General features: G+C 41.3%; 1 protein-coding gene across 1 annotated transcript; it reads right to left on the reverse strand.

Moving 5' to 3' along the window:
* Positions 1-3788: 3788 nt before the first annotated feature.
* Positions 3789-17819, reverse strand: ALDOB (aldolase, fructose-bisphosphate B). Its single transcript, XM_004048370.4, has 9 exons — positions 17736-17819; positions 12800-12921; positions 11796-12007; positions 10501-10555; positions 9515-9675; positions 8587-8670; positions 7485-7659; positions 6875-7074; positions 3789-3935 (listed from the first exon to the last, which is right to left on the reverse strand). Exons 2-9 carry the CDS (start codon positions 12909-12911, stop codon positions 3840-3842), a joined length of 1095 nt encoding a protein of 364 aa, XP_004048418.1. The 5' UTR covers positions 12912-12921; positions 17736-17819; the 3' UTR covers positions 3789-3839.
* Positions 17820-18153: the final 334 nt, after the last annotated feature.

An 18153-nucleotide genomic window follows, 5' to 3' on the forward strand; every position in this document is an offset into this window, starting at 1 on the left:
CTTTGCATCACTTCTCTCTCTTAATTCATCCTCTCTTCAAAATGGGCTTTGGGATTGGTAGCATTGCATGAGCCCTCCAGGCTGCATTGAACATGGGCAATTTATCTTTTACTCTAGAAATGTGGCAGATATTGTTCCAAGGGCAGTTCTCACAATTCTTTATCTGAAAGCCTTGAGGCCATATGTGCTTTGGAAATCAGAATTTTGTCAGATTTTAGAGAGTAAATATATTGCTTATGCAATATATTGTATATATTTTATAACTCCCTCTGCAGGGTCTCAGGAAGCACCTGCAATCAAGCACATTAATATTGCTGCATCTCATCAAATGGGGTAAAGATGACAGATAGGTTCAGGTCAGATTTTGCCACCAAATAATTTACTAAAACTTATGAGAAAACTTTTGGTCTTCAGAGTTTTTAGATTTCAGAATTGTGAATAAGGGATTGTGAACTTGTTATTGAGATGTATTAACTCATTTATTCTTACAACAATATGTGATCATGTACTTTTTCTTATTTTGGTGAGGAAGAAACTGAACGACAGAAAGGTATAATGTGTCCAAGGTCACATGGCTAGTAAGTGACAGGGCCAGCATTTGAATCTATGCTGTCTGACTCCAGAACCTGTGCTTTGAAGAACCCTGAGTACTCCCACCCAAGAGGACTTTGTAAATCACACTAGCCTAAATCTCACCACCGACTGGTTATGTGACCTTGGAAAACTTCCTTAGCACGCTGGACCCCAGTTTTCTCCTCTGTCACTGTGAGTGACGTCTAGATGGCAGCTGGAGTCTTTCATTCCAGCAGGGCTAAGTCAGATCATCTGGAAATCCCATTTCTGCTTTGCCTAAAGCTCACTCCAGGATTGCTGCAAGTTTCTAGAAGCTTATCTTCTCACTGTCACAGTTGTTTTTTGCTTCTCCTAAATTAATTCACATTATGAATCATTACGAATCATCTCAGTATATTGTTTTTATAAAGCATGCTGTAGACTCAAATGAGAAACTCAGTTCTTCCTCACAAGAAGACAGTATCTTTAGATTGCTTAATAATAGTTCTCCTCCTTCGCAAAAGCCCGTCACCTCCCCACAATTACATATTGCACTAGCTTCTTTCCTGCCTCCTCCTTTTCCTTCCTTTCTCATTTCTTCCTCTCTTCCCTCATTTTCTTGCCCATTCCCTTCCTTCTTCCCTCTTCCCTCTTCAGAGCAAAAACAAATTCCTCTTTTATTCTTTCCACAACTTAGTCATTTGTGTGTGTGTGTGTGTGTGTGTGTGGCCTTGGCTCTTGATAGCTTCAAAATGTCTTCTTCTCCCAGTGACTTATGAACGTATTTTCTTACACACAGGCAGTATCCTGTCTATGAATTCCTTTCCTTTTTGTTCTCCTGTAATGTCCAACCTAAATGCCATCTCTCCCTTTCCTACACCCAGACATCTGATTCTACACCCTGACTCTCCACCCCGCTTACCAACCCCAATGGTTTGTGTGTTTCTTGCTTAGCTATTTAAGCTTAATTGTCTGGTGTGCCCTAAAGCTGAAATTTCTCTATTTTTCATGTATAGTACCAGGTTTTAGTTTTAGTAGGTGTTTAATAACTACTAAAATAAATCTGAAAAAGTAACCAAAGCTGGGAAGTCACTAAATACTCACTCAGTAATCACAGCAAAATTGAACTCTGTAGCCTTGTAAAACACTTGTCTGCATATTACCGTGAAAGGAGGAAATTACTGGGATTAAGATTTCAAAGGCAACAGTAGTCCCTTAGTAGGGAAAATATATCAGATGATAGCCAGGAAAATGCATTATATAAATCCTCATTCCCAGTGAAATGTAATTCAGCCTTGACCAAAATATATAAGTAACTCATCCTTGATTATAAATTCATGGTTAACTGATAAGAATCTGAGAGGTTTCTTTAGATACCTTTAAAATATCTAAAGAATTCAGCGATGCTGAGTAGGATCTAGATAAAAACTATCTGGCAGAAAAGCTTTGTCTCACAAGGTGTTACCTACCTGCTTTTAGGACAGCTTGGCACATAGTAGGAGATGAAGTGCTTGATGATTGACTGAAAGGTACAAGGAGAAATGTACAAGACTACACCATGGGTGGCAGAGATATTGAACACAGCCTGTCACCTTGCCCTGTAAGATCTCTGGCTGTGTATCCATTTTTTGAGCAAGAGACTTGAGTTCAGAAGACCTGAATTTTAATCTCTCAGCTCTGCCATAAATGTGTGACCCTCAGTAAGTAATGTTACTTCTCTGGGCTTGGTTTTATCACCTGTAAAATGAAAACCGTGGGCTTAATAGATCTCTAATATAGGCTTGAGTTGCTTGTATGAATGTAGTTGTTTTTAGAAAAGTAATGACAAGTACATGGAAATAAACATTCAAATACTGTAGAGGGCAGATAATAAGGAAATGTCATCTTTCCTGTACCCCGACTCCCAGGTCTTTCTCCCAGGTCTTAGAGTAAGCCCCTTTGGCTAATTCTGTCTTATTCCTCTAAATAATATGTTAAGCCTCTGTTTCTTCATTTGTTAATCTACACAATACCATTTGTCTTTGTATTATTCAAGGTAAGAAATTTAGCATACTACCATCAATATTTTAATTTTAGATATATATTTTTATGATTTACATCCATTTCTTTTATTACTTAAATAGAATTAAAGCACTATTTCTTAACCCATCAGTTTTAAGTAGTATTTCTGACTCTCTTTGCTTTCCTCCACTTCTCCTCCGCCTTATATTTCCCAGCTTCTGTCAGTTAAATCATCACTTTTATATTGTCCAAAGTTATAATATTTAAATTATCTTTTAAACTCTGGTTGTCTTAAGTGCTGTAACTATAGGTGAATTCTGAAAATTGAAAGTCAATACAGTATCATTATGTGAATATTATTTACCGCAAAACTACAAAATATGCCTGGACGTGCAGATGACAAGGTAGTCCTGTTTCACCAAACCTGGGCCACTTGAAGAAGAATGCTCCAAGCATTGAAGTCACATTAATTCTCTTATTATACTCCACAAGTTGCTCAAAATCATTCTACATTTTTAGCTGGCTTCGTATTGTGAATGGCTTTAATTTTCAAATACCCTCAAACTTGAAATTTAGATTGGTAGTTCTCAAACTTGACTGTACATCGGAATTACTGAGGGAGCTTTAAGAAATCTAATAGTTAGAGGATCCCAGGTCTAGGGTTTCTGATTTAATTGAGCTGGGGTGTGGCCTGAGCATCTTAGTTTTTAAAATTTTGCGGCTTGATTCCAATGAATAGCCAGAGTTGAAGACCTTTACTGTTGAAACCCAGTCATGTCTAGTAGAGTCAAAAGTAATGAAATACACTGAGTCTTCGGACAGCAAGAGCAGAAAAGTGAAACCCAATAGCAGCTGAAGGTTTATAGAATATTTATTTCTTTTTTGGTTGCAGCTATCTCCTTCCCAACCTACCACTGCTAAGACTGTTTCATAAGATGCACTTCTCTACACTCAGCTAATGAGGTGTTTCAATCAGCAGTTGTTCTTTGGATGAGGAGCCGATATTGTTTTAAAGCCTATTATTTTCTTGGGTGGGTATTCTGGAGCATGGGGAGCTGAAAGTGTTGCCAGGAAACTGCTGTGTGAAATTTGATCAGGTCCTTGGTATTCATTTTTATGTTTCAATAACTGATTTATTTTTTCCCCCTTGTACTTAAGATTTAACATGTGTTGTATTTCCAGCAGTTCAAATCTAATTGTGTCAAATTTCCAGGATTAGAGGAAAAGTTGCTCCCTTTCAGCCCTCCTACTAGAAGCACTGGAGCTAGGCTGGCGGGCACTGGACCCTAGTAGGTATAGCAGGCTGTGAAGAGCGACTGGGTGGAAGCAGCCCCAGAAGAACCCGTGTGAACATACTGTCCTTTGGCCGCCTGGCAGTTAGCCTAGAAGACAAATGTGAGAGAGGAGACTGGTTAGAGTAAATGTGACCCCACCTTGACCCTGTCTGCCTCTCATGGGAAACCAGTCAAACCTTCACTCAGATTTTCTTCTTTTTACAGCAATGTTGCTGAATATTGCTGCTGATACCATCCCCTTCTATAAAGTGTCTCCCCTTTTTATCCCAGTTTTCTGAGCATTTCTTTGGTAAGCTTGAGGTTTGTGTCAGTTACTGGGGAAATCTCTGTTCAGTACCAACAATATTGCAGCAACAGTACTGGAAACTAAAGTTGAAAAATTTCTCACTAGTATAGTACACTATACCAAAAGAAAAACATGTTTATTTTAAAAACATTTCCATTTTCTACCTATATTGGTCTAGAAGAATATGTAATTTTTATTTAGTTATTGTAGTATCATTTGCTTTCCTGTATACATTCCAGTTAAAGATAAATTCAGAATTATGAAACTTATGACAATATTTGAATGTCACTCAGTGGTACCACTTCTTCCAGTCAGTGTTGCTGTTGTCTGTTCTCTCCGGGACTTATTTCTACATTTTACATCAGTGGTTCTCCAACTGTGTTTCATGGTCTACCAGCATCCCTTAGGAACATGTTAAAAATAGAAATTCCCTGGCCTTACCCCTGACCTGCTGAATTAGAAACTCAGTGGGTGAGACCCATAATCTGCATTTTTAACAAGCGCTTCAAGTGGGGGTAGGGGAAATGAAAAGAGGTTGGCAATGGGTACAAAAACACAGTTAGGCAGGAGGAATAAGTTCTGGTGTTCGATAGAACAGTAAGGTGATTATAGTTAACAATGATTTATTACATATTTTAAAATAGCTGGAAGAGAAGATTTGGAATGTTCCAAACCCAAAGAAATAATAAATATTTGGAGTGAATACCCTAATTATCCTGATTTGATCATTATACATTATATGCATATATAAAAAATCACAGATACCCCACAAATCTATACAATTATTATGTGTAAATATAAAAGATCACAACAACAAAACCAAAATCACCTTCAGGTGATTCAGATCCACACTGGAGCTTGGGAAGCACCATCCTTGATGATAAACTCAGCTTCCCTTCTTCTGTGTGGATGTCCCTTATGACCTGCGCTTTCACAGTCCCTCCATCACGTAAGCTAGGTCTCCTCAGTCCATCAGCCACGCAGCAGCACTGCTGCACCCTGCTTTCCACAGTCAAGGCAAAGCACTACTTTGAAAATCTCCTACCTCTCTTATGCCTGTGAGATGATGATTTAGCTTCCCTGGGGCCTTCCTTCCCTTTAGGGCCTCATCACCACACTTCTGACTATTCTTGATTCCTTGCCTAGCTTCCTCTATGGTCAGCAAGCTAACAGAGGCTATCGGTAAAATTTGTCACTCTTCTATCTTCCTATTAAACTTTCACTCTTCTACCCCGCTATTTTGCGTTCTGAATCTTCCTGCATGCTTTAGACTGCTGTTAGGAAAACTCAGGAATGAAGCTACCACACACTCACTCTTATTTCAGCTGCACCTTATCTGATGCTTGGCTATGTCTGGCCATAACGTCCGATCAATTTCCTAGCAAGTTCCTTTAACTGCTTTTCTACCCTTTCCGACTGTCAGTATTGAAATTTCCATTTCTTCATCATTCTCAGCAGATACCCTCAACTGTAATCAGTCATCAACTGCTACATCTCTTGACTTATATAGAGCTGATTCCAACTGTATTCTCTTTTCTGCCTCTTCCCTCCTTTTTGTCTTACACCAGCTGTGCCACCTATGCTTAATATTGAGTCTCATGCAGTCCTGCTCCTGTAAGTTCTTCTCCACTCAATTATCCCCACTCTCCTCATCTTTACTGTCTCCTCTGGCTCCTCTTTCTTTACATTTAAACATGCCAAGCTCTCTCCTATTTGGCTAAACTCCAAGCTTCCTGGAGGACATGGCTATGTCTCATTTGTTCACCCCAGTTCTTGGCTCATAAAGCGCATTTAAAAAATTTTGGTTATTATTTGAATAAAAACTTTGTTGGTCCCCATTTCTCCTGGCAACCTTTCTGGGTCTTTTTCTGAAAAACTTCTTGAATGGGCACCTTTCCTTTCCTCTTTATTGAAACTGTTTCAGTGAGGGTCACTGGTATGCTCCTAAATGCCAATCTCAGGGTCTTTTCTTGGCCTTTGTTTTGAATCTGTCTATAGCATGTTATTATTGGCCCTTTGAAATTGTTTACTTGGCTGGGTGTGGTGGCTCATGTCTGTAATCTCAGCACTTTGGGAGGTTGAGGTGGGCAGATCACCTGAGGTCAGGAGTTTGAGACCAGCCTGGCCAACATGGTGAAACCCCATCTTTACTAAAAAATACAGAAATTAGCCAGGTATGGTGGCGCATGCCTCTAGTCCCAGCTACTTGGGAGGCTGAGGCAGAAGAATTGCTTGAATCCAGGAGGTGGAGGTTGCAGTGAGCCGAGATTGTGCCACTGTACTCCAGCCTGGGTGACAGAGTAACACTCCATCTCAAAACAAACAAACAAACAAACAAATAAACATGAAAGAAAGAAATTCTTCACTCTTTATTCCCAGAATGCTTGGTTCACCCTACAATATAATCGCTGCTTTTCTTGGTTGCTTCTCTTCTTCATCTTCCCAAAATAAAAAGTATCCTAGGTTCAGTTCTTGGTCCTCTTATCTCCTTCCTTCTGAAGTGTTTCTGTTGAAATTGTCCTTCAGTCTCCTGTCATCAAATATACTCCTAGTGTGGATAATTCAAAATTCTCTCTAGCCTCAATCCTCATACTGACCTCTACTGCCACATTTTCAAATGCCTAATAGACACTATCTGTAGATACCTTCTTGGCCCGAAGAAAACAATGCTTCTCCGTGTTGGAAAGTCAAGCCCCAAATGTGAACATCATCAAGTAGATAAGAGGTGGCAGCATCTTACCACGGCCCGCTTCATAAAAGCCTCCTGGGTTGCCTCCTTGTTTGCAGCCTTGCCACCCCAGGCAGCCAGTGCACTGGCCTGCAGGGCCCGTCCATAAGAGAAACTTAGTTTCCAGGGCTTTGGTAGAGGGCAAAGGTTGATAGCATTGAGGTTGAGAGTGGCATCCTCTTCACTCATGCCACCAGACAAAAAGCAGATGCCTGGTAGGAGAGAAGCCATTTCACTCTATTAGTCCCATCTTATGTACCCTGCTTGAGAAAGCAAGCAATGAACCTACCAGAAAAGTAATGTCTCAGTCTTTTCTCTGCTTAATTTGCCTTAAAGCAAACTGAGAAATCAGTTTGCTTTTGCTGAAGCTAGTTGGGCTAGAGATAAGTGCTTTAAATACGTAAGGAAGGCAGTGAAATGTTGAAGAAATACATGGATTGTGGGCATTTGGGCAGACTTGGGATGCTAGGTATTCTGAAGTGGGAGAAGAAGTGCTGGCTGCCTGTGAGATAACAGAGGTTTGTTTCATAAATAGAAGCGGATTTCTGGACAAACAGAAAGCTTGTGGCTCTCCAAAGAATGAGGGCTAAGACCTTGAGTTAGAGAAGAAAGAAGGCCTTACCAGGAACAGCTGCAGGAACAGTACGGTGGAGAGCTGTTACGGTGGCCATAGCCACTTGTTCTGGAGTATACTTCTTGGTGCAGGCATGTCCAGCAGTTACCATGTTGGGCTTTAGCAGGGTGCCCTCCAGGTAAACATGATGGTCATTCAGGGCCTTGTAGACAGCAGCCAGGACCTGAAGGACAAGAGGTCCCACCAGGTGAAACTCAAAGCTAGTCATAGAGTCACCTGACCTTGGCACATTTACACTGCAGGGAGGCAGGATGAAGGAATTCTTACTTGTTGCTTGGCAAAAGCTTCTGAACCAATCTCCAGGCCTCATTAGACCAATGTGTTGCAATCCATAGCCACTGAGCACAACTAAACTGGCCTGTCTTCATCACCCCTAATCTAGCTTCTCATTCACTGCATGAATGACAGGCATGGCTCTGCTTCCTAGAAGCCCTTCATTCCTTTATTTCCATTACTCCCTTGGTCAATGTCATTCCTTATTGAGACTGCATTGCTTTAGCTATTTGGGGTCATCTAAACGGGCCTCCACTGTCCATGTTTACAGAAGCTGAGTAGCCATAGAAGCATACATTTTAGAGGTGGAAGTGCTCTTAGATTGCATTTCAGTCCACATAATTTTCCAAGTAGAGAAACTAAGGTCAGGTGACGTTATGACTCTCCTACTTTCTCACAGTGTATGAATATAACCACCTTCTTTCAGATCCACTGTAGCTAATTTAGAAAGTCAGATGGAATAAAGTACTTTCTAATTACATCTTCTCATTTGAGCCACATGTCTTATTTTAAAATTTCTTTGTGTACATGTAATTGAATTGAAGTCAAAAGAGATAATATGACTTGCCCAAGATCCCACAAGTGGAAAAGCGGATTCTCCGACCCAAGTCTTGGTACTGTAACTCCTGTGCTTTTTCTATATGGAGCATACCATGTGCCAAAAAGATGAAGGGCTGATGAGCACCTCCCTACCTTCTCTATGCTATCCATCCTAAAGGCTACTTCAGATATAACAGCTGTTATATGTTAAGTAACAGCTGTTACCTAAAACTAAGATTTTTCAACTAGAATTGGGGCCTTCATATTTAAAACTTACCTTCTCAGTAACATACTGGCAGTGTTCCAGGTCATGGTCTCCATCAGGAATTATCTCTGGTTCAACAATAGGTACGAGTCCATTCTAAAAAGGAAAATCAAGGAAGCAAAAGTGAAGCTGTGCTCACTGTTATCCTTTCCTTAGGAGGAGATTCAACAGTTGGCAATTGGTATAAATTGAAGCCATTATGGAGAAATACTACATAGATGACTTAAAGGCAGTAGAATTTTTCAGAATGAGGTAAAAAATAAATACAAACCCGTAATTACTGTATTTCTTTCTAGAGATTATTCTAGCTGCCTCAGAACCTAGCTACTGCCTTTTTAGGGCATCTAAGCATAAATCATTAAGAAAGATGTCTCTAAGTTGGGTTAATGAAGAAATTCAAGCAGTGTTGAGAGTTCTAATTGGGAATCTCCAGCTGTCCACAACTCTAGTAACCCCAACATAGTACTCACAGAAGAAAATCAAACTTAACTCGGACCCAGAGACATTTTAGTATGTGTTGGAAACTTTAGCATCTGGTCACCATCCTCCAAGGAATTATTTGGATTGGAACTCGGTCAGAGCTGTCACTCTTCAGCTAGGAATCTAAGAGGATCATGTCTTGGATGTTACGGAGTATAGACAACCAAGTTCCCTGGCCTCAAAAGCCCGATCACTTATAAGACAGCTTATGGAGCTTTGATAGAGGGCAGCAGTTGATGGCACTATCCTTTGAACTCATAGCTTAGTTGGACTCCTACTGGCTTGTGGGACCAAATCTTTCCCTACCACAGTTGGCTATAGCAAAAGTTGTGAAAAATGCCACTAGGATATACTGGTGAGGGAAAAGGAGGTCCATTTGTAGTTATAGTATAATTGAAAAGAAAAGCTCTGAAGAAAACTCTAGCCTACTCTTTTTCAGCCCAAGGGGAAGGCAGAGCACCTGCTGACAGATGCTGGCGTAGCGAGCCAGGGCGTTGGCGTTTTCCTGGATAGCGAGGCTGGATGGACACTGGTCGGCAATCCTCAGCACAGCACGCCACTTCCCAAAGTCAACACCATCTTTCTTGTACTGAGCACAGCGCTCTGAGAGGCCATCAAGCCCTGCAAGTCACAAAAGAGAGAAAGGCTTCTTTGTACCTTTGTACCTGATCCATGGGGCTTCTAATAAAGGGAAGGAGTTCTCCCTTTGCTTAGCTTTCAATCCACTGAGCTTGACGATTGAAAACAGCCAAGCATATCAGCATTAATCACAACACTGAACCAGAAAACTTAGATTTAATAAATAGTGTTTTGACATACATACTATCTACTCCATATATAGAATAGAAGAAACCAATAGTTAATATGATACTCATTTTACAAATGGGGAAACTGAAGCTCCTAATGGTTAAGTGACTTTACCAAGTTTGAATTGCTCAAGAGTGACAGAGCTGGGATTCAAATTCTGCTTAGTTAACCCAATGTTGTGAATTAATGCTTGTCTACTTGGGCAGAAGTACCCTGCAAAATTATCTAGGTAGCATGTGATAGAACCAGGATTCAAACCCAGGTGTGTCTGACCTCAAAGTGGGGGGACTTTCCACTCTACTGCTGCTAATTTTTTTCTAAAAATAATACTTCCAGGTGCAGAGTTTAATCTTCTTTGTCCAAGGTACTGTGGTAAGCACCTTATGTACATTGTCTAAGTTAATCCCCACAACATTTTGAGAAATCCCCATTTTGAGATAGGAGAACTGAGGCTCACAATATTTCAGTAACTGGCCCAAGGTCACAGTTGTTAAATGGAGGAGCTGGTATTAAAAACCAGGTATGTGTGGCTCTAAGACCAGTGTAATAGTTGTGTTTTTTTTCCCTTGCTTCCTTCTTTACTTGCCTTCATTTCTAGCTTATACTGGCATGATTCATCTCCGTGGGCAATATCCTTACCTTGAATGGTGGTTTCTTTGTTTGTTCCTGCAAGAGGAGCACCTCCTTGGTCTAACTGTGGATACAAATAATTAACAAATAATTAACAGGTGTCAGATGTCAGGAAAACACAAGCAGAACTCTTGAACTAACTAACAGTTTGCATCTTTTACAGATCAAGGAGTTGAATTAGTAAAGTGTATTAGTGCGAGGGACCCAGTTCAGTCCATAGCAGAAGGGAAGTTATCTGGAAGGTACACTGTGAGAGTGTCTACCCTAACATTTATTGAGCACCTGCATGCACCAGGTGTTGTGTTAGTACAGGAGGTAAAGAGAATTAAGGATACAACCTCTACTCTCTACATAGCAAAGGCAAAAGTCATGAGCTCGAGAATTAGCCTAAACTGGCTCTGACCTTGCCTTGTTGTGTGGGCAAGTTATGTTACTCTTCGTAGTTCAGTTTTCTCACTTCATCTCTAAATAAGGGTAATAATTGAGTCTACTACCAGAGGTTATGAGAATTAAATGAATGCTTGAAATGGTAAAAACTCTTATTCAATGGATACTAGTTTTCACTTTTGAGAAGTTTATGCACTATTGGAAGACCTAGTTATGAGATAGAATAGTAAATGCTTCAATAATTATGATAGTTACCATTAACAATAATTACGCAATATAAACTTTTTCTTTTCTTTTTTCTTTCTTTTTTTTTTTTTTTAGACAGGATCTTACTCTTTTTTTTTGAGACAGGGTCATCCAGGCTGGAGTGCAGTGGTATGACCATAGCTCACTCCAGCTTCGACCTCCAGGGCTCAGGTGATCAATCTTTCCACCTCAGCCTCCTGAGTAGCTGGGACTACAGGCATGCACCAACACATCTGGCTAATGTTTTTGATTTTTAGTAGAGGCAAGGTCCCACTGTGTTGCTCAGTCTGGTCTCAAACTCCTGAGCTCAAGCGATCCTCTTGCCTCTGCCTTCCAAAGTGCTGGGATTACAGCAGTAAGCAACCACGTCCAGCCTCGAAACTTTTAGTCATTTCATCCCTGTAAGAACATCATGAGGTAGATTCCCATTTTAAGAAATGAGATTGAGATGCAAAGAGATTAAGAACGTGTAGAAAATTTGAATGAAAGAAGAGGGCACTGGAGGAAAACTCTAGAAGAGGATCTTGTTCTCTGTGGGAAGATGACGATGGAAAAGGGTGAGAAGAGAAATATGATGAGGAGAATGTTCAGAGTGTTGGCCCTGTCCTTGCCAGTGTGCTTGGAGTTTGCCTAGGACAAAACAGAAGTGAGGTGTGAATGGAGGTGTTCACCTTGATTCCCACCACGATCCCCTTTTCCTTGAGGATGTTTCTGAACAGCTTTCCCTGGCTGTCCTTCTGGTAGAGGGTCTCGTGGAAAAGGATCACACCCCCAATGCTCTGGTTGATGGAACTGTCCACAGAGAAGAGGATTTCTCGGAACTGCCGGCGGTTCTCTTCAGTGTTTTCCACCTTGATCCTCTGCAGGCGGTTCCCCATGGTACCTATGGTGGGAGGGCCAAGGGCAGCATAAGGAGCAAGCCAGGGCTTTCCTGTCACCCTTCTCCACATCATCTCAGAGACTCTCACCTTTCTTTTTTCAGATAGTCAAAGCTCCTGCCTCAATTTTTTGTGTTCCAGGGAGAAGACCCTGGTTGCTATCAGGTGGCTAGTTAGGGAGTATGTGGGCTGGGCATATAGAGGCCAGGGTGGAAGCCACCATCAGGTCCAGGTGGATATGGAAGGCCCTCAGGCCTCTCTAGCCTCCCTGATCCGGTCCTCAGTCTTGCTGGATGTACATGCAGAAGGAGGGATGGGGCATGCTCTTGATTCTCAGGGTTCTGTCATTTTATGGCAGGCTGTGCAACTCTGCCACAGCTCTCCCTTGTGCCATCCTGAAGTTCTCCCATCCATAAGCCCTGTCCTATTCCATATGCAGATACTTTTCTGCCCTTCTTGACTCAACTGAATTTAAACTGACTTTAAACTGACTTCTCACTAGTAGCAGATGCCTGTGTATCTGACCTTATGCTAGTTACTAAGTTCCTGGCCTTACTACAAGGCTGGATTCAAATGACCCCTGGCTTAAAATGAAGGGCTTGAGCCTCTTTCCTTGGCTTTCAGGAATGTGCCTACTACTTACAGGACTCAAAAGCTCTACGCTTACTGAGTCTTCTGCTCCCACTCCTGTGTACATAAACCTTTACTTCCATAAAGAATATGATTATCAAGTTGTTTTTGCTAAGTGTAGAAAAAATAATATGTTGTTATATGATGAGACTGCTTTTTACACTCACCTACAGATTCATCTGCAGCCAGGATCCCCTTTCCATTGGCAACAATGCTCTGGGCAATTTCTGACAGCTCCTTCTTCTGCTCCTGGGTGAGGGCTGGAAATCGGTGGGCCATGGTGACAGGTCTGGAAAAGAGTGTGCGAGAGTTGTGCACAGAACCATGGGTGGCTCAGATGGATGCATGACCAAGACAGTTGGGGGTGCAGACATGCTGTGCAGACCTCTGTGACACCTCTGACCCATTTCCGCAGGTGGATAAGCAAATGAGGTGTGTTTTTCCCCCATCATTTATTAGTTGCAATTAGCTGCAATGAATGAAGGTGGGTTACTGAATGTTCATGGTGATCCTAGACAGAATGCTTTCCAGCAGACCTTTGGAATCATTAATCAAAACACTGAACCAGCTAATTAGTGACCCACTAAAATATGACTAATAGAGGGGACTGCAGTAATGGACTGTCTCTCTATTCTGTGGACTCCTGGTGCCACTGGATTTCCTTAATGGCTTGAGGCCAGGACAATGTCGTTCTTGACCTCTGCAGTTATCCTCTGCTTTGCTCTGTTAGTCTGTAGTTCCAACAGATTATTCTCCAGGCAACAAACTTGAAAGGAGAAATCTATACATAGTCTTAAAGCTAACTTCCGTTTGGCCTCGGGCTACAGAGGGATGGGTGCAAGTTTCCTTTTCCTTATATTCAACCCTCTATGAAACCACTTGGGGCAGACCAGAGAGGATGTTTCCTAAGTGCCTCTGGGCTCGGGTTTCTCACTGCCTGTGAGGATGCTAAAGTTGTATGGCAGTCCCTGCTCCAGGTTCACTGCTTTAGCAAGGGGAGACTCTGGCTTGAAGACCCCCTAACCAAGCAGCCTCCACAGTGGTGGTGCTCTGAAGGAGATCGTTGCCCCTGTTCGGCTGCCACTTTGGGTTAATCTTGAAAATGCAAGCTCAAAGAGCCCTCACTTTGGGTGTTACAAAGAGTGCTTTTTGCATAGGTTGGGCTACCAAAGAAAAAATGGTAATAAAGATTATCTTGGGTAGCTTCCTATCCAATGCCAGGGTCTCCTCCTTTCTCTGATCTTCTCTCCCTCCAATACACTCAGCACAGGATGGATGCTCCATGTCTACATATTACTTCCCAGAAGCCCAGGGACACCTCAGGTCTCATTTGATCCACTGGCAATGAGGTAATTATAGCAGGTATTATCTTCATTAATTAATGAGCAAGCTAAGACGTAGAGAAGCTAACTGAGTTGTTCAAGGTCCCAGCTAGGATGAAGCAGAGTCCCTATCCAGTCCTATCCTCATGACAAATATATTTCTCCACATTTTCTGCATCCCTTTGGGGTAGGCTGTCAGTACTCTGTCCCTTGATATAAAAAGTCAGTGGCCACTGAGCTAATTCATGAGAAGGTATAACTGATGACCTCATTGTTGCCTCTCCATTTCAACAGAGGTTCTTGTCTTACCCCAAAAGAATGAAACTGCAATGCTGTTACTGGGGTAATAGGACAAGCTAGTGGGCAACAATTTCTAGAGAAGATGACCTTCTAAGGCCCATTATGTCCCAGCCACCAGCAGAGCATGTTTGCCCTGTTTATATATTAGCTGTAATATTGGAGTCAAAGACTTTTAGCTTTGGACCTGGCCTCCAGATCATCATGCTGAAAAAAGCCAACCTGGGGGTGATCTTCAGAGCAAGGTGCAAACTTTCTCTCTCAGTTTAGGCATTTGTACAAAGGAGTTGACAATTACCAAGAAAGAAAGATGTTTTCTTAATGAAACAAAAGGGAAAATCAGCCCAATAATAATAACAACAACAAGTGATCATGTATTGTCAAGCACTCTGCTAATGGCTTTACATGCACTATATAATTTTTCTTGAAAATAATCCCAGAAGGTGGTTGGGCTCTTTTTCCCTCCCATTTAATAGATTAGGAAAGAATATAAGAGAGTGTAAATTATTTATCCAATGACAAATAGCTAATAAGGCATCAAGTTGAGATAAGGGGCAGTACTCCTTTCCATTCAAGGGAAAGAGTGAGCTTGATGAAAAAAAATGGCCTTTGGATGACTCCTAATGTCCTTGATGACACCCCAGAGTACCTTACGCTGTGGGTGATTACACCATGGACATTACTTATTCATAAACATCTGACACATTTATGTAGAGGTTTGCTGCTAGTAGATCAGACAGACCTAGGTTTAAGAACCAGCTCTGCCTAATCTAGCTGGAACCTCAGGCAAGTCGGGCAGCTTCCTGAGTCTCAGTTTACTATGGATTAAATGGTGATAATAACTGTTCTGGTTGTCTCTTTGCCAGGTAACTCAAATGCCATCTGTGAGCACCCTGCTCATTGTAGCTGCTCAAAATATATTTGTTAAATTGCATGATAAACATGAAGATTCTTTACGAAGCACTATAAAATGCAATGTATTACTAATTCTCTTTTTTTAATGAAAAAAATCACCTAAGGGACCTCCATTTTTCTGTTTACTGCCTATTACTAAACTATTTTCTTCAATCTGGGTATGCTGACTCAACCAGAATAACAGTGAAAAGGATAATTCAAACTAATACTGTTTACAGGGAGTTAAACTTCTACAGTGGGATTAAAGGTCTGTACCATGTTAGCACAAATGTCACCTCTCTGTTAATCATAAAACAGGGTCACAGGCCAATGTTCACCACAGGGAGACAGGAGGCCAACCTGGGATGGGTAATGACAAAGAACGATTTCCGTACTCCTAAGCCTCTGCTCTCTCAGATTTCAAGCCAACTTTTTTCAGTGTGATGGAAGTTGTTCACATTATATTATTAAATGAAAAACAAGTTTCAGAGAAGTATGCAATATATACTGTCCTCCTATTTTTTAATTAAAAAATGATATATACCCATACTGTTTTTGTGTCTATATAAACAAAGAGTAACAACTCTGGAGTTACCTCTGAAGAATGGGGTAGGGTGGAGAGATTCTCACATTTCTTTTCTTTTTCTTTCTTTCTTTCTTTTTTGTTTTCTGAGACAGAGTCTTGCTCTATTGCCTAGCCTGGAGTGCATTGGCACAGTCATGACTCACTGAAGCCTTGTCCTCCTGGGCTCAAGTGATCTTCCCACCTCAGACACCAAGCAGCTGAAACTACAGGCGCCTGCCACCATGCCCAGCTATTTTTTTTTTTTTTTTGGTATAAACAAAGTCTTGCTATGTTGCCCAGGCTTGTCTTGAACTCCTGAGTTCACGCGATCCTCCCACCTTGGCCTCGCAAAGTGCTGGGATTACAGGCGTGAGCCACTGCACCCGGCCACATTTCATTTTATACATTCTTTATCACACACTTTATTACATATGTGTAACAAGTAATATGTATATAAATCTGGAGGAAAGTTGTATTAACAACAGAAGGTAACCACAGAAAAACAGAGCTACAAATGACCTCAGAGATACCTGCGTCAACCCTGTGACTTTAGAGATGAGGAAACTAAAGCCAGAGAGACTATGTCTGATGTGCCTTCTAAGTTGTGATGTTCTAGGATTGCAAGTTACATCCTATTGGCTTATGACTTAGAATTCTATTTCTAATCCTTCAGCAAAATAGCAGGTAGAATCCTATGGTATGGTTCTTTCTGCCTTCCTTGAAGATGTTCTGTGAAAACATAATTATTTGTAACATGGATATTTAATTCCTGGAGAAATAGAAGGCAGCAGAAAGTTCATTTGCTTCTCTATGTACAAGACAAATGGATTTTTAAGGCAAATATGAGGAGGCTTATTTATTGAAAGCCCATGATTTCTAGGCACTGCATGCAGCACTTTTGTACATGATGCTTAAAGCTGCCAATAGCTTCATTATCCACCCCAATGTCCCAGTGACAAGTGCAGTGGGATGATCTAGGGCAGTCCTAGGACAGCCTGATTTCCAGTGCCCTTTAACACACGCGGAGCAGCCCAGACGAGTCCTGAATGGTGATCCTTCCTCTAAACTTGGACTGAAGCCAAAGGACCTCTTAGATATTCAGCATTTCCCCATTCCCTGCCCCAGTATCTCTGGCTCTAACCTGGGCCTGGGTGCTACCCAGATGTGCCTTAGCTAAAGTGATGAATAGCAGGGTAGCAGAGTTCAAGCTCTGGTGCATCCAAATTGTCTAATGGAGCCCTAGGTAACTATTTAAAGAGAAATTGTTTCTTAAAAAGGCAACATATTCTCACAATGCCTATTTTTCAGATAGTAGAGCAAATGTATCAAAATACACAACCTTTTGATTCCTACTATCTTAAGCTGTAGGGTCTTCACAGTGTCTGGGGCCAGCAGGAAATGTTCTAGAAAGTGTCAAACATGAAGGGTTTGGAAATTCATAATCAAATGACGACTATGCTCTGTGAAGTTTCCAACCCTGTTGCATTTCCTCATTTGAGCAGTGGGTGAAGGCGAAGAGCAAAATACTCCAAGGGTTTGTTTCTGTGACAAAGAAACTTCAGTGTCAGTACCAGTAGGTGTGGGAAGAGAATGTAGAAAATGACATAAGGCAGTAGATATGTAAATAAATCACTAAAATAAGTAGTTGTTATGAAAAGAGAGTTGAGAGTTGAAATGAATAGGAATCTCAAAAACTGATTCGAACCTAACGATAGGAGTGTTCAAGTTGTTTTTCCTAGATCAGAGACTCACAAGGGCCTCATTCAGGTAACACATGTAACTGGCAATCAATCTTGGGCATTTTGCCACCTCTCAAAAAGCCAGGAAAGGTGTGAATGAGCATTTATACTTAGAGAGAGGAAAACAAGCATTTCCCTCCAAGCAGAGCCATCATGTTTTCAGCCACCATCAAGTTTTTCCCGAAAACAAAGGCAAACCAATCTTCCCTTCTATAAGCTTAGTAGTATTATTAACCCCTTATTCACTGGTGCTGTCCAGGTATACAAAGGAAGCTTTTTTACTTACAGTTTGGGAGAGAAGAGTCCTCCTAGATATCAAAAGCTGTGGGTGAGGCAGCAGCTGCCAAATAAGACAGATCTTTGGTAGCACACAATTTTTATAGACTTCTCATCATGTTTTTTTTCCCAATGTTTGCCCTCCCCTTTCTACCTTGACCTAGTAGGGAGGTGTTTATTCAACACCTCTGATTGGCTCATAAACAACCAGGCCTTAAAATCATGGCCATATACTCCTTATGCTCATAGAATGTTAAAGCTGCAAGGAATGTCTTTAGACCGTGGAGTTCCTAATCCAGACCCTCCATTTTACAGATGAGGAAACTAAGGCAAGGAAGATAAGGAGGTTCCCTTAAGTCATACAGCTAGTCAATGACGGAGCTCTAGGGTCCATTAAATGATACTAGGAAGAATGTTAGTGTAGCTGT

This window comes from Gorilla gorilla, chromosome 13, assembly GCF_029281585.2.
Source record: "Gorilla gorilla gorilla isolate KB3781 chromosome 13, NHGRI_mGorGor1-v2.1_pri, whole genome shotgun sequence".
In the NCBI taxonomy this organism is placed as follows: domain Eukaryota; kingdom Metazoa; phylum Chordata; class Mammalia; order Primates; family Hominidae; genus Gorilla; species Gorilla gorilla.

Excerpts from the sequence above, each read along its gene's own strand:
- ALDOB (XM_004048370.4), bottom strand. The coding sequence starts at position 12,911 with ATGGCCCACCGATTTCCAGCCCTCACCCAGGAGCAGAAGAAGGAGCTG. Across the intron at positions 7,075-7,484 it reads TGTTCCTGCAGCTGTTCCTG|GCATCTGCTTTTTGTCTGGT; the intron begins GTAAGGCCTTCT and ends CTCTCCTACCAG. Across the intron at positions 3,936-6,874 it reads CTTTTATGAAGCGGGCCGTG|GCTAACTGCCAGGCGGCCAA; the intron begins GTAAGATGCTGC and ends TTTGTCTTCTAG.